The sequence below is a fragment of the Melozone crissalis genome, unplaced genomic scaffold, assembly GCF_028551555.1.
Source record: "Melozone crissalis strain CALT ecotype California unplaced genomic scaffold, PUWL_Pcris_2 ptg000006l_1, whole genome shotgun sequence".
Lineage (NCBI taxonomy): Eukaryota > Metazoa > Chordata > Aves > Passeriformes > Passerellidae > Melozone > Melozone crissalis.
Genome location: NW_026535784.1, coordinates 26,651,573 through 26,665,609, shown reverse-complemented (window position 1 = coordinate 26,665,609; position 14,037 = coordinate 26,651,573). Strand labels below are relative to the sequence as shown.

Here is a 14,037-nt window from a genome sequence, read left to right as displayed (position 1 = left end):
ATGGCCTTACAGTGATGGCTTTATATTTAACTGCCTTGTATCAGTTTCTCATACACCCTGAACGCTACAAAGAGCAGCAACACAGGCACGTTGTACTGCCAAGGTTAAGGCCATATCAAGTGAGGGTCAGATATAACAGCAGGCATGACAAACAGGGAGAAGACAGTGGGAGTTCCAGGTGGCACTGTATCATACTTAGCATTCTTCCTTCAGAAGGACAATGTTTGCTTTCAAAGCAGTAAGAGAGAAGCACCAGACTGCTTCAGAGTGACTTCCTTAGTACAGTTAGCTGATACTACGACAACTAAGGGAATTGAAAAAATGAGGTTGAAAATAAAAAGCCAGCTCTGATTTTTACTCTGAGTAGCCAGGTAGTCTTAACTCAGTGAAAAAGCCATACCAAATTATAAGTATTGGTATGAAATCCAACAATGGCAAAGTTTAACTCGGAGGCTTTCAAGCATACCTGTATTTTACGGAAGATGACTTTATCCCAGAAACTGTTATTTCTAACTATGCCACTTCTGAGTTCTGCTTCTTTCCTCTTGGAAGCGAAGTCCAACAGCCACCTCTTTATTGAAGAATCTGCCTGCCCAAAAATCTATTAAGAAAGATGAACTATGGTTAGAATTCTCATAGATTACCATTCCCTTTTTCTTACATATGCATGCATAGACACTCTTAACAGTGAAAACCAAATAAATGAAAGCAACCTTTATTGATAGGCATCTTAATTCTAGTAAGAAATACTTGTGAATTTTTATTTTGACCTCAGTTCAAGAGTTGAAATCAGCACTTAATTCTTGATATCCATCAAAATGTGTGATGTTGTTTCAATGCATAATTTCTTCATTAACATGTATGAATGAAAATGGATGGTTTACTTCTCTTTTCTAGTATCATCAAAATCCAAATTAAGCATCATCCTCAGCTTTTTCTAAAAAGAATCCTACCATAATACATAATGCAAAACATGGTGTTGTGAGGAGATGCAGGTCACTTCAGAAATACCAAATGGAGATCTGTCTTGCATATACAAATTTGCCCTTTAGATCACTTTTCAAAGTCTCCTTCTAGTTGTTCTTAGGAAGGCAGAGAGCAGGCTCAACAGCAAGCCAAACATTAGTACATTCATTTGGAAAGAGGAAGACAGCACTATGACTGAAAGCATGCAGACTGCAGCATTATGTCCCCCTGCTATGGCAAGTCCCCAACTTGCTGGCTTCACATGCTAGGTCACTGCAAGGGTGGGTGAGGTGGAAGCCTCAGACTAAAGAAGCAAGAGGAAATCATGAGAACAAAGTCCCAAACTTTGACTGTGCTTCTCAAATTCCAGTAGAGAATGTGTGAGCAGAATAAGAAGCTACATTTTAAGTACTAAAAGCTAGTCTCAGGTTTTCTTCCCCTCCAAATGAATTCCAAAGCCAAACAGAACCTTGTGTTACTTGGTGTTTCTCTAGCCTCATGATCAGAGAAATTTCCTGGCTAAGACAGCATAGACAGCTCTGCCACTTCTTTAGCAGTCATAGGATTTATTATATCCTTTAGCTCCCCTGGCTGTACCCTAAAAGGAGTCAGTCACCCATAGGCAAAAGGCCAGTTAAAATCTGAAGCTCAGGAAAGAATCTACTTTCAAATTCCCATCTCAGTTAACTGTGAGCAGGCACGCAGCACACACAGGAGAGTGAGGCTACAGACACCTCCCCAGCACTCCCAACTAGCTGCTTTACAGTTCTCCCAGCTAGAACACACTCTGGCTGCCATGTAGGAAATTTGTCTGTGTCCAGCAAACACAGGCAAACACCTGACCTTGCTTTGCAAATTCCACTCCATGAGTCAGATGCTAAAAGTGTGGCATGCAGATGCCAAGCCTCATTTTCGTGTTGTAGACTAGACTTAAATAACTTGCTCAGAGCAAACACTAAGTCATGAATCGACACAGAGAGAATCAAGTCCCCTAGTCAGACTTTTCAATACTAGTATTTGCTGCCTGAAAGTGTTTTAATGCAACAAGTGCTATTCCCTGCATTTTCAGCTCTCTTTTAAAAGAGATGCACACATTTGTTAGCACGCCAATTTAATATCCCAGACACAGCAGTTACTCTTACTCTGGCAGCAGAAACTTTATGGAGTCTTTTAAAAGCCTGCACTCATGCCTGTAGACTTACCTTGTCAAACATTCTGTTCAACAGTCTTGGTACTACAGGAAATACAGTTGGCTGCAGTGTTTTTAGGTCATCCATGAGTAGCCTGATATCCCCTTGAAAGAATCCTATCCGGGCTCCATGGCACAGAACCACACACTGTTAGAAAAAAGTAAACACTCTGAAAACACAGGAGGTACAATGTGCTCCAGCTCTGTATGTAGGACAGTCCTATGCGATGTGGATTGACCTTAAACCCTCTCAACTTCTGGACTAGTTTTGTAGCATTCTCACATTAAGACAGCACTAGAAAGATCAAGTAGCAAGACACATCTGGTGTACACAAACCATACCTTCAAGCTTAGCACAAAAGCCTCTATCCAAAAAGGGCAGTTGCTCAAATAAGGTAATGCCAGTAACTCAAGAGCAGGCAAAAGACTGAAAAGGAGAACTTCTCCATTTGAAATAATTAGCAAGCTTATTTAAAAATATTGACTTGTTTGTCCCCTGCTTTATACCTAGAAATTCTGCATTTATAGTCCACACATGCTATTTTACTAGGCCAGTGAGGATTTCTGCATACTTGCTACTTCATTTCCAATCCTTGCACTCTGGTTTTCCTTCTCATTTCACAGGACTGATGTGAGCAGAGGACTTGTTCTTGATCAAGATGCTCTTCAGAAGATTCTAGCAGAGCCAGAGCTTATTTCTGTATCACTTCAGACCCACATAAAGGTAGGCAGACTAAATCCTGTTGTGTTTGACATTTTCTGTCTAGAAACCAGAAGACTAGGAGTTTCACCACCTACTTTACACACCTCACTTTATTTTCCTACTTTTTCAGTGTTTAACATCTCTCCTCTCCCTTGTGTTTATACCTATCTGCTTTTCCTTCATTCCCTACTATCCATCCTCTTATTTACTGCATGAGACATGCTAAAGTGTCACTTTCCCCCTCTACCTTATATTTTACCACCATCTGCTAAAAGCAGCAAATATCAGTCCTTATGGACTGAGCAGCAACTTGCCTTTACTAAGCAGGAACAGTATAATTGTCAAGCCAAGTTCATTGACGCTCTAACTTCCACATGATGCCAAAACCAAGGAAAAGTCAACTTTAAAACAGGACTGTACAGACTGGTTCTCACAGAGAACCAAACAGCAAGAATTCTTTTCTACTTTCTACCAATAATGTCTTATTATAGCTATGCCACCTATTTTGTACAGGCAGAGCAATACTGCAATCCAAACACTCTTTTAATTTTTTCTTTTAAAATGCAAGTTCCCATCCTGTTTCTACTGCCTAATCAAGAGCAGAGCTGTTTGTATGTTCTGATGCAAGATAGGGGAGTAGAACAGACATGGAGGTATAACTGATATCAAGGTGACCAGGAAGAAAAAGTGCTGAATGCCCAAAGGCACCTGTAGACCTCAATTGTGTACTATTCCAAATCTTTGTGGCATATACACACAGACACATATATATATGCACACATATGAATATAGACATTTTTGCTTATATATGTATACACACAGACTTTCTACAGAAAACTTAGGATTCCTAATGGAAGTCATACAACAATTTCTAGCTTCATATGCATTTTTCATGCTTGCATGGATGCTCCCTCTATAAAACTTCAACATATGTATTTGCAATCTCACCTGAGGAAGAGGTGTTAATTCAACTTCAGTAAGTACAGTAATTAATGCATAAACTTCTTGCATCCTGTAGAGGCATAGTTGCAGAATTGCATCCATTCAATAATGAATAGCACCCAAAATGGGCGCAGAGGTCTTCAAGACTGCCAGCATTAAGACAACTGCAGCCATTTCATTCTCAAAAATTAGGCTTCAGATTTTGCTACAGGGTAAAACAAGTGATCCAAGAGAACTTCAAAGTTCGTCATTGACATGGCCTTAAAAGCCACTTCCATTTCCCAGAAGAAAATTACCCTGAAACAAAATCCCTTCCTCTTTACTGAAATTTCTTGGAAGCAATAGTGAATTTAACTTAAAATTAGTTTTGTGTAAGCAAACAGAATGCCTCCTTATATTATAAATTTTTGAAGTTTGCAGACTAAAGAATGGCATGGATTTTTAATAATGCATTAATTACACTGGAAGGCATTTCTAGGCGGTGTACATGTGCTAAGGGATTGCCTCATGTTCTAGTAAACCAGTTTCTAATTAACCCTAGCTCTAAGGTTAATGTTTCTATTCTGGCATAAAAACCAATTGCCTAGAGCTCATCATGTACTGTTTATAGGACACTGCTTTCCTGAACCTTATTTCAAGCTTTCACACACATTTACAAGAGTCAAGAAGGAAGAGCATATTTCACCTGGATGCATGCTGTAAGAGAAGTAAGCTTCTCAGTAATTTAGTACAACAAACAGATGCTTACCTCAACAACTCTCTCAAACATATGAGCCAGGGGCAGGAATGATATCAGCACATCATCAGAAGAAGGTATAAATGATTTCTGGAAGTGTTAGCAAAAGTTTAATTCTCATTGAGTCTATTTAGCCTAAGTTAAACACAACAGTAAAATCTAGCATCTAAACTCTAGAACACAGCCCCTACTTTAGTTTTGCTTGTAATGAAGCTGCATTGTTTTTTTATTAAGGACTACAGCAATGACTTTCTAGCGTGAGTAAAGACACACAGCAGAAACAATCTTAGAGTTGAGTATAGTGACCAGATTATTACAATTTATCATCCATAGAATTCTGAGAAGAAATAAATTCTGATATAAACCACAGAGTTCCACTACATATATTGAGAGAGTAAAGGGACAATAGAGATTAAAATAGCATTGGTTTGAAAAAATATACTTTCATCTAAGATTAGGAAGTTTGTTTACCTTATTTACCCCAAGGTCAATATCAAAAGTACCTTACATGAGCTAATTGTGAGACCAGTTGCTTAATTTAGAAACAGTACTCCTTGCACTAATGAGAAACATTGTAAGCCCATGGCAGAATGTAATCCACATTCACATCAGCATCATTGTATCACTTTGGTTACAGCAGAACAGATTGGAAATCTGTTGGGTTCTTGACCCTGGCAGAATAGCCAATACACACTGACTTCTGACTAGTGGACACAGAGTGCTGTCAAGTAACATTTTCACTTGGATCTTACTACAGCTTAAGACCAAAGTTAGAGATTTCAATGTTTGTTTTACTCATGAGATTATTTCCCTTCAAGCAAGTCCACAATGTTTATATTTTCAGTTTACCTCTGTAGATTTCAAAAAAGCTGAAGCATTGCTGACAATGTTTCGATGAGTGAGCATAGCTCCTTTAGGGTTTCCTAAGGAAGAAGGACATCAGGATTCAACAGTGAAATTCAGATCCTTGAAGTTAAGGTAGCAGTGGCAAAACTAATGTGATAGCATTTTTTGATACTAATACATTTCTTTGTGTATCAAATAAATAAAACACTGTCAAGAACAGCTGGCAGCAGTTAAGTAATCAGTTTATGATGAAGTCTTGTAACTTTTTAAGGAGCCCAAAACTTTAAGAAATCATCATATTTTTTGATATGTCTCTCACTCAAAATTCAACTCTTCTGTGAAGATGCAGCTATCAAATCCAGATTAATTTCTGTTCTCACATCTGTTTTAAAAATATAGCTTGCTGCTGTATTCTTTCCTTATGCTCCATGCCAGTGGGTATGAACTTCACAAATGTCAAGTGAGTGACATCTAGACAGTCTGTTTTGATCTTACAGCAAGGTTCTTAGACCTATGGAACAATGTTGCTGATAAAGTACAAAAAAACCACTACGGAAGAATTGATAGTCTGAAGTCTGATGCAGAGCCCTTATTGTTATGTAAATATAAATTCATTATTTGTTTCTAAACCCAAAAACATTAACGCCTCCACGCCCTAATACTGCAACTCTGTATTAATAAACAGGAAAAAAAATTTAAAATCCAAGGGAACTTTACTGTAACACTACCCCAGCTACTACTTGCCAAAGAGGTGCAGCAGTGGGGGAAATCTTGGAGGGGAAGTAGGAGGGCTTCTGAATTAATTTTGCACATGCAGAAGAATAAATTCCATGTAATGTAATGAGGTGTACCTGTTGTTCCACTGGTGAAACAGATGACTGCTAGATCTTCTGGCTTTGGAGGCTACAAGAGTTAAGAAAGTATTAGTATGGTTAAGACAGCAAGGGAAAATATTTTCCTGGACAAAACATCAGGGTACTAGTGTTATTTCTGAGCTATGGGAGATTTGCTAGCTTGATCTAAAGAATGCTAACCAGCTTCACATTGTCACTTGAACCAAGTTCACACTTACCATAGGTTTTTGCCTGTGTGCTCTTCCTAGCTCCTGCAGAAAGAGAGAAAGTGTAGACATAAACATGTAGCTTTCTTGTTTTAAATTTACCAAACATTATTAAATACCATAATACTTCATTATTTAGACTCTCTGCTAAGGCATTTTAACTTGTATAGCAACCCAGTGCAGCAATTCCTACCCATGGCTGGAGGGTGGATGGGAACCAGATCTTTAAGGTTCCTTCCAACCAAAGCATTCTGTGATTCTCTGGTTAATGTAAGAGTAACAAAAGCTTTAAAGCACATTTCAAAAATACATAGAATAACTACCATGTTTTACAAATGAAAAAGTGATAAGTTATCTAAAACTGACAAGGCTTTTCTGGCTAATAAACTAGAAGTCACTAGGGAAGCCCAAGGTTATGATAAGACAATCAATCAAGCCTATACCTCATGGAGAAGATGTGCCACCAACAATTATTGGTTAAATGAAGGAAGACCGTTTCATTGGTGGTTTGAACTCCTATACAGGAAAAACTCATCCAGAACCATTCTTCCTCCTTAGTTATTCAGGCCTGACCACTGATGTTAGGGTTCTTTAGGCAGAAGGGAAGGAATACCAAAACAATCCTTTTACCACCAAGGGTATAGCAAAAAAAGAGGAGACATTTGCAAGTCAATGTTGAGTATCTATGAGCTTTAAAGTTTCAAACCAAGACTTACTACTGTCATGCCTATTTAAAACTAGAAACAAAACTACCTTAAGGGCTTATGCAAGTTAAAGAGGTCCTTCTGTTAAGTGTATCCTTGGAAGAAGGGTAACTTTGAGGACAGACATGAACTTCACCACTGACTTTATATTCCAATTGCACAATAACAGCACATTCATTCCTTCAAACCCTAGAGTTCTTTAGTATCATGTACCTCTAACATTTACCCAATGAGGTTTAAGACAAAGGGAATGTCTGGAAAGACAATGAACATTCCCATACCTGTAGGCTTGCCTTTTTGAAAGAGTTCATTATGCAAAGATTTACCACTATGGCAACATAGCTGTCTGCTCAAAACAGCACCTCCACTTGATGTACCACTGACAAGCTCAGTACCTCCCTATAACCTGCTTTGAGTAAAATCTGGGATTTACTGAATATACAGCTGAAGTCTCCAGACACTTGTTATGATCTCTTACAACAAAACTCCACCATCTCTTCCCATTAAAGAGCCATTTATTTACTCAGCTACAAGTAATCATATGATACACATTGGGCATCAGAAACTAAGCTGATGGCTTCTAGGGCATACACAGCAGAACAGTTCACATAACCCACGCACAGCTGAGCAAGAAACTCAAGCCAGAAATCCAGAAAACAACTACTCAAAGCTAGAAATAGTCATTCTAGTCTAAGCCCCTAAACAGCTCATAGTTACCTTTCAAGAGACACTCTAAGTCTCCAACCTCTTAAAAAAAAAAAAGTGAGAAAACTTTCCTGCTCACTGAAGGACTACTACAATTACTTAAGCTTGCCTCTAACTTCTTGCCAGAGATTTAAACAAAAGGCTCTTGGAACACCTATTTACTTAACATTTGATGTGTGCAATAATGAAATAAGAGCTATATACTACTACTGAACATCACTACTTACGCATACAAACATCTTTTGTAAAGGCAACATTTACCCTCAGTTTTGTTTTTCCATAGCTGGAAGATCCAGTGGAAAGCATCTTCCTCTGTCAAAAACTGCAGTTCAGCTCAAGGAAAGTATCTCATTTTATTCTAACAACTTACAGTTGGACCACTCTTTTTTTAAGTTTAACCCAACCCTTTGGCCAGTGAACTGTAAGCCATTTAACTCTAGCCCTACTTCATGTTTTTAGCTCTGTTTTAACCTGGCACTCTTAATGAGGCCAGTTTGCTAGTCAGTCTTTTGAAAGAAGGTGAGCCGACATTTTCGTATCTTTACCAGAAGGTGGCCCTATTAACATAGCTGTCTTAACTGCTATGAAAACAAGTTCAGTGAAATGAGGCATTTCACACTGGCTACTGACACCTGCACAAGACAAGTACATTTATCTGGAGATAGTCAAAGCCTAGTGAGCCAAGCCTTCATCAGAACTACATCTGAAACCAGGCTAAACCAAATTTCATAATCTCAGAGCAAACATATACCTCATGCAATTTGATCCTGGAAGAAGGTTCTCCAAATGAGTGAAGTTATGAAATAAACTTGCATAAGAGATCTACGCACACAAAAACTACATGCAAAACCAAGACATGACATCAGGTGGTTAATTAAAATGATTGCTACTTTCAAAGCCTGAAAGTTCATTCCCCTATATCACCATAACCTCATCCTGTAAGAGGCTGACTGACATGTTCCTTCTCCCCCAGAAAACATCTTGTAGATTCAGTGTACAGAGAAAAGTGCCATTTTTCACAAGACCAAAACCCACACAGGCTCTCCTTGAAATAAGCATTTCTGAAATATTAGTCACAGTATATAATTATCACGTTATGCTTCACATGGGCAAGCCTTAACACTGAGATCTAGTCTTCAGTCTTGGACTATGTTAACAAGCTTTCACGCTGTCATCTTGGTATATCCACTTCTATACTTTGAGCATTGTGAAATACCATTAGCAAGTTGTTCTCCTCCTATTATTTTTTATATTTTTGAGTAAACTTCAATCCAAGAGATATTTAAGGATTTTGAAACTAATTTCTGGCAAGCAAACAGGATTAAAGCAGTTAAGCATTCTTACCTCTATTTGTCTCATGCTGAAGACTTCCACACCACACTTTTTACCACGTTCCACAAGATCCACATCAAAAGAATCCATGATAACAATGGTGTTGAGTATTGGAGTTTCTCCCTTTTCCACACTGGTTAGCAGAAGCCTGGCCTTGTCAGGTTTGTCACAGAAAACCAATGACAAGTCAGCTGATGAAAAAGAACTATATTATCAACATGACAAGTGCAGCTTAGACTAGATCCATATGTACTTCAGTATGTTGCAATGGAAGGCTTTTCTGAAGAAGGCTACAGTTCTGCCCTCACACAGCTCTGCCATCATATATTCAGTTGCTGAGCTACTGAAAGTGTCCTACCTTTGTTCACAATGTATGTAATAGCTTCAGCTCCCAGTGTATCATAGAGGGGCACCACCACCATGGAGAATGCATAGCATGCCTGTTCAATGATGACCCACTGCACAAGGAGAAGAGATGAAAGTCACTACGTTTTGTTTATTGTTAGAGACCTCCAAGGATGATTCATTTTTAAGAATCTAACAAGGAAGATAATGGGACACAGCTCACATGGACAAGTCCTTTTAGAAAGTGGCAGTTTTTACTGTTTTTTCACTTTGAATACCTACTCAATTTTTATCTGTGGAAGGAAGAAAAAAATCCCCAAATAATAAAGAGCTCTAGGAAAGAATCCAATAAAATTCAACCCTATCCCTAAAAGTAATATTAAGTACTTTTGAAAAAAGCAGTTAATATTAACTGTCTCCTTAGTTTACCTACTAACAAAGACTTTGAGCAAGAGTACTGCACTTTTTATTGGGTTTATGTTATTGAGGTAGGCAAAGCTTTCAATTTCCCTTATTACCATGAATCAGTGAAGGACTCACTTATGTCTTGACCCCACATTAAATTTATGTACACAGTATTCTTACCCCTACATTATGCACATCTCATTTGATGGTCAGACATGCAACACATGCAAATGAAGTAAAAGTTCTTTGGAGAGTCAGCCCCAGAAAGTTTCTCAGCATTTCTGAAGACTAACCATTCTTCTTTATAGGAAAACTTCTAGTAAAAAAATGCAATTACATCCCTGCAAGCTGCAGTAAGAAGGATTTACCTGCTAATGAATATAGTACTCAATAAACATAATGAATATTGCAGCCTTATGATGTGTTATGAGAGTTATGCTTTACAGCCAGCCTATTTTCATCCACAGTATCATCAAGGTAAGACAGTAATGCAATTCCTTTTTTCTGATAGTAACTCTTGGGTGTAGTTTGTAACCAACTAGCTACACCAAAATACAGAATAGCATGCAACTTCTCAAATAGGAATCTCCAGACACATGAAAAGGTGAGCAGAACTAAAACATTTCTGATTTTCCCATCAAATACTGACAAAAACTCTCAGTACCTTTAGTGAGTTCCAATGACAGGAAGAAAACAGCAAGCACCTTAAAAACTCACCAGAACTTACAATTCAACAAGACTTGCATTAACAAGGGTGTTTCCTTTACCCTCCCTCAAACTGTTACACTTTCCAGGGCTTTTCAGGACTAGCAGCTACCTCACCCCTTCATGATGACAAGTTTAAACATGATTCAGCTGATTATTCCATAAAATATCTAATAGAGACTATGTCAAAGTTGCCCAATCTCAGTTTTACAAACTGTTTATTAGGGGTCAGTTTCCCAAAGTACTGTATTGATTCAGCCAGCCTTAAACACAGCAAATTTTTCTGACAGCATTCATGCAATGGACAAGTTGTACATCTCTTGTCCAAAAAGACTTCTTATAAGAACTAGTGCAATGCCAGCTAACAGGTAACTAGACTTTCATTAAGACATTACACATACTGGTAAGTCTAAGCAGGCACATTTATAATAGCCACAAAAGGGTCTGCTGAATAGTTCTTGTTAAATGGCATCCTCCAGGACATGTAAAAAAGGAACAACTGGGCTGCTGTTCAGCAGCCAGAAGTTTAGAAGTTACTTTAATAGGGTGGGGGTTTACTGCAAAGACTTCAGAAGTGGCACACAGCCATAAAAGCTTCTTGTTGCAGCCTCCAACAGCTCTTGCACATCATTCCCAACAGTACAATCAGCATCTTTATTTTCTGGGCTATCAAGACACTTTTTTCCATTTTGCATCCAAAATTATGAGTAAATGTAAATATCAAACCATGACACTCAAGTTCTCTCAAAGCCAAGCAAGCAACTAGTACTAAATATAGACAGTCAGACTTTTAGTTTCTTTTCTGACATAGTTCTGATCTTCTGTTAGGAAAACCATACTTCATTGTTGTGTTTTCTCTCCATCAAAAAAAAACCTCTCCACTTCCAGAAGAGATGACTGTTTTCCAGGAACTCAAAGTAATACTTTTATTTACAAATCCAAGTTTTGGTTTTGCTAGGATTTTCCCCATTAGGGGATTTCCCTAGCAGCTGTTCCCTGAAATAACAAATGTGAGTAATTTCACACACACAAAAAAAATCTTCACATATTCTCCTGTCTGGATTAGTGATTATGACTGGTAAGTCACAATACCCATCCAGTAGTTTTGAGCAGGGAAAATCCCAGATTTGAAATTGCTGGTTAAAAAAAAAAAATTTTAATCTCATTCCTGACCCAACTCAAAGCAATACAACTTAAGCATTTTATTTTTACAATCAGAAAGAGCAAAATTCCATGCTCTCCTTCAGAAATACCCTAACCCAGCAGAGACCATGCACACTTAGCTCTCTAGAGAAATGATTCAAATGGGCACAACAAAAACATGTCTCCCTTTTTTACTTCTGGTTCATCATGTTGTATGCACAGGAAGCTGAACTATGGAGTCTGTAGCTCCATATAATTTAACAGCTTCCTAACTGAATACATTCCAGCCTTCTTTATTACAGAAATAAATCTACAGGTGTTAGAAATAGAATTCCTTTAGGAAAACCCAAGAGCTCGGGAGTTTCTTAGCCTGAGAGAGAAAGAAGGAAGCCACAGTCACTTGTCATACAGCTTGCATTTTAGTGACAACAAGAGACTGAGACACTGATAGAACTTCTAACCCTGTCAGAACTGTGGATGTCCTTTGATGATGGCAAACACAAACAGGAGTGTTTAATCAAGAGGGACAGCATCCTTTTGATAAAGGGTAAGAAGCAGTCCCCTGTCTTAATATAGGTTTACACTGAACTAGCTCAGTGCAGCAAGTACTAGCTCAAACTACTAAACACAATTCTAGGTTAGATAAATTCAGTCCTATAAAACAGATTTAATAAATAAGTCTAGAGAAAACATACTTACTGAATATTTCATAATTTTTTTAGAAAGGGCAATCTAGAACCACTTTATGGGTTAAAATGGATAGGCACTATCAAGCTGAATATCCCCATGGCTGTCTCAGGTGATTTTTCATTGTGCCACTTTCAGTCTTTCTACCCATTCTTATTAAATTAATTTCCAATTTTTGCCTTCAGCAGCAGTTTTCCCCTTCCAGAATCTTTGTTCCCAGGGCCTCTGGCAGAAACAAGAATTATCACCTTAACACATTTTTGCCCAAATATTTAATCAATAACTCTTCCTTGATGTTTTAAGTTTAAACACCTCCTTGTGATTTCCTGTCACTTACAACTGTCTAGGTTGTCCAATGTTACTTTTAAAGAGAAACTAAGCAGTGTTTACATTCACTAAGAACTACATCCACTTCCTATTAAACAAGCCACCTCTATAACATGGAAACAAGGTAATTAGATAGGTTCTTCTGAATTCCCTGATTTTTTTTTCTGCTCTCTAGTCTTCTGCATTTAGCTCTAGGGGCAAAAAAACCCCAAAAAATACCCCAACCAGAACACAACAATATATGACATTATGTCAACTACTAGTTTTGGTTCTTAGGTAAAAGCTGCCATGTCTATAGCTCATGGATCTACAATGTCAGTCTTTAGGCTTTTCCTAACACCAAACAGGCTCTCAGTAGAGAAGTGCACTGACAAGAGAGAAAGGAGTAGGCCCTTTTAGTAATGGTCAGACCACAAATACACAAAATGTTCGTTTAATTACCTCAGGTCTGTTTTGTGAAAAGATTCCTATGTACTGAACATGAGATGGTTTGAAGCCTCGGTGCAGTAATGCAGAACCCACATACTCAGCTCTGTCTGAAGCCTGGAGGGACAAAAAAAGAGGAGGAACAAAAAAAAAATAAGAGCAAGCTCATAATTGCTAACTCTCCTCAACAATTATTAATTGGTATGAATGAGAGAGAAGTTTTTTAGGTTAATCTGGATGCTCTCCGTGGCTCTGATAACCTAAACACTGCAATGCCATTACATGGCACTGATTGTAATTATTACACTTGCACTCAATATGCAGCAGAAGAAACACTTGATCCAGTCAAACTTGAAAGTGTTAAGCATAAGTTTAGAGGTTCAGCACACAAACACAGAAAAGGTTGTTTTGCTGTATGTGTGTTAAACCCAAGAAGTGACCCTGGAATAATTAAACTTAATATTTCTGTTTAAGCACAGGCATTACATACACTCTCCTTTTACTTCATTCAGTGCCTATGGGAGTAGCATTTCTCCCTTCAAAAAACAATAGAACAAGGAGCCAAAACCCTCTTAGTTCTATTAAGAAAGCTTGGGAAGGCAATTTTCTAAATTCTTTTTGTATAGCACATGACCTGAAATAATGTCAGTCACACGACCCCAAAAGCAAAGCTTTAATAAAAGAGGTATGCCTAACAAATTCCCAGCAAAGTCACCTTGGGAAAAAAGTGAGGGCTGTTGCACACAGAAGGTGTTTAATGACCTTAGCAGTATGCAACAGGCAAGGTTTATGCAAATTTGAAGACCAACTGATTAA

The 14,037-nt window shown here is 38.0% G+C and overlaps 1 protein-coding gene across 2 annotated transcripts in view; it reads right to left on the bottom strand.

Moving 5' to 3' along the window:
• ACSL1 (acyl-CoA synthetase long chain family member 1) overlaps positions 1 to 14,037 on the bottom strand; it is a 38,025-nt gene that overhangs the window by 7,876 nt on the left and 16,112 nt on the right. For both annotated transcript variants that reach the window (XM_054290989.1, XM_054290999.1), the window contains exons 5-13: positions 13,237 to 13,338; positions 9,542 to 9,641; positions 9,196 to 9,374; positions 6,455 to 6,487; positions 6,234 to 6,285; positions 5,386 to 5,459; positions 4,549 to 4,626; positions 2,169 to 2,303; positions 467 to 601 (exon numbers count right to left, since the gene is read on the bottom strand). In XM_054290989.1, coding sequence (XP_054146964.1) covers positions 467 to 601; positions 2,169 to 2,303; positions 4,549 to 4,626; positions 5,386 to 5,459; positions 6,234 to 6,285; positions 6,455 to 6,487; positions 9,196 to 9,374; positions 9,542 to 9,641; positions 13,237 to 13,338 — 888 coding nt within the window. The remainder of the gene's footprint in view (positions 1 to 466; positions 602 to 2,168; positions 2,304 to 4,548; positions 4,627 to 5,385; positions 5,460 to 6,233; positions 6,286 to 6,454; positions 6,488 to 9,195; positions 9,375 to 9,541; positions 9,642 to 13,236; positions 13,339 to 14,037) is intronic.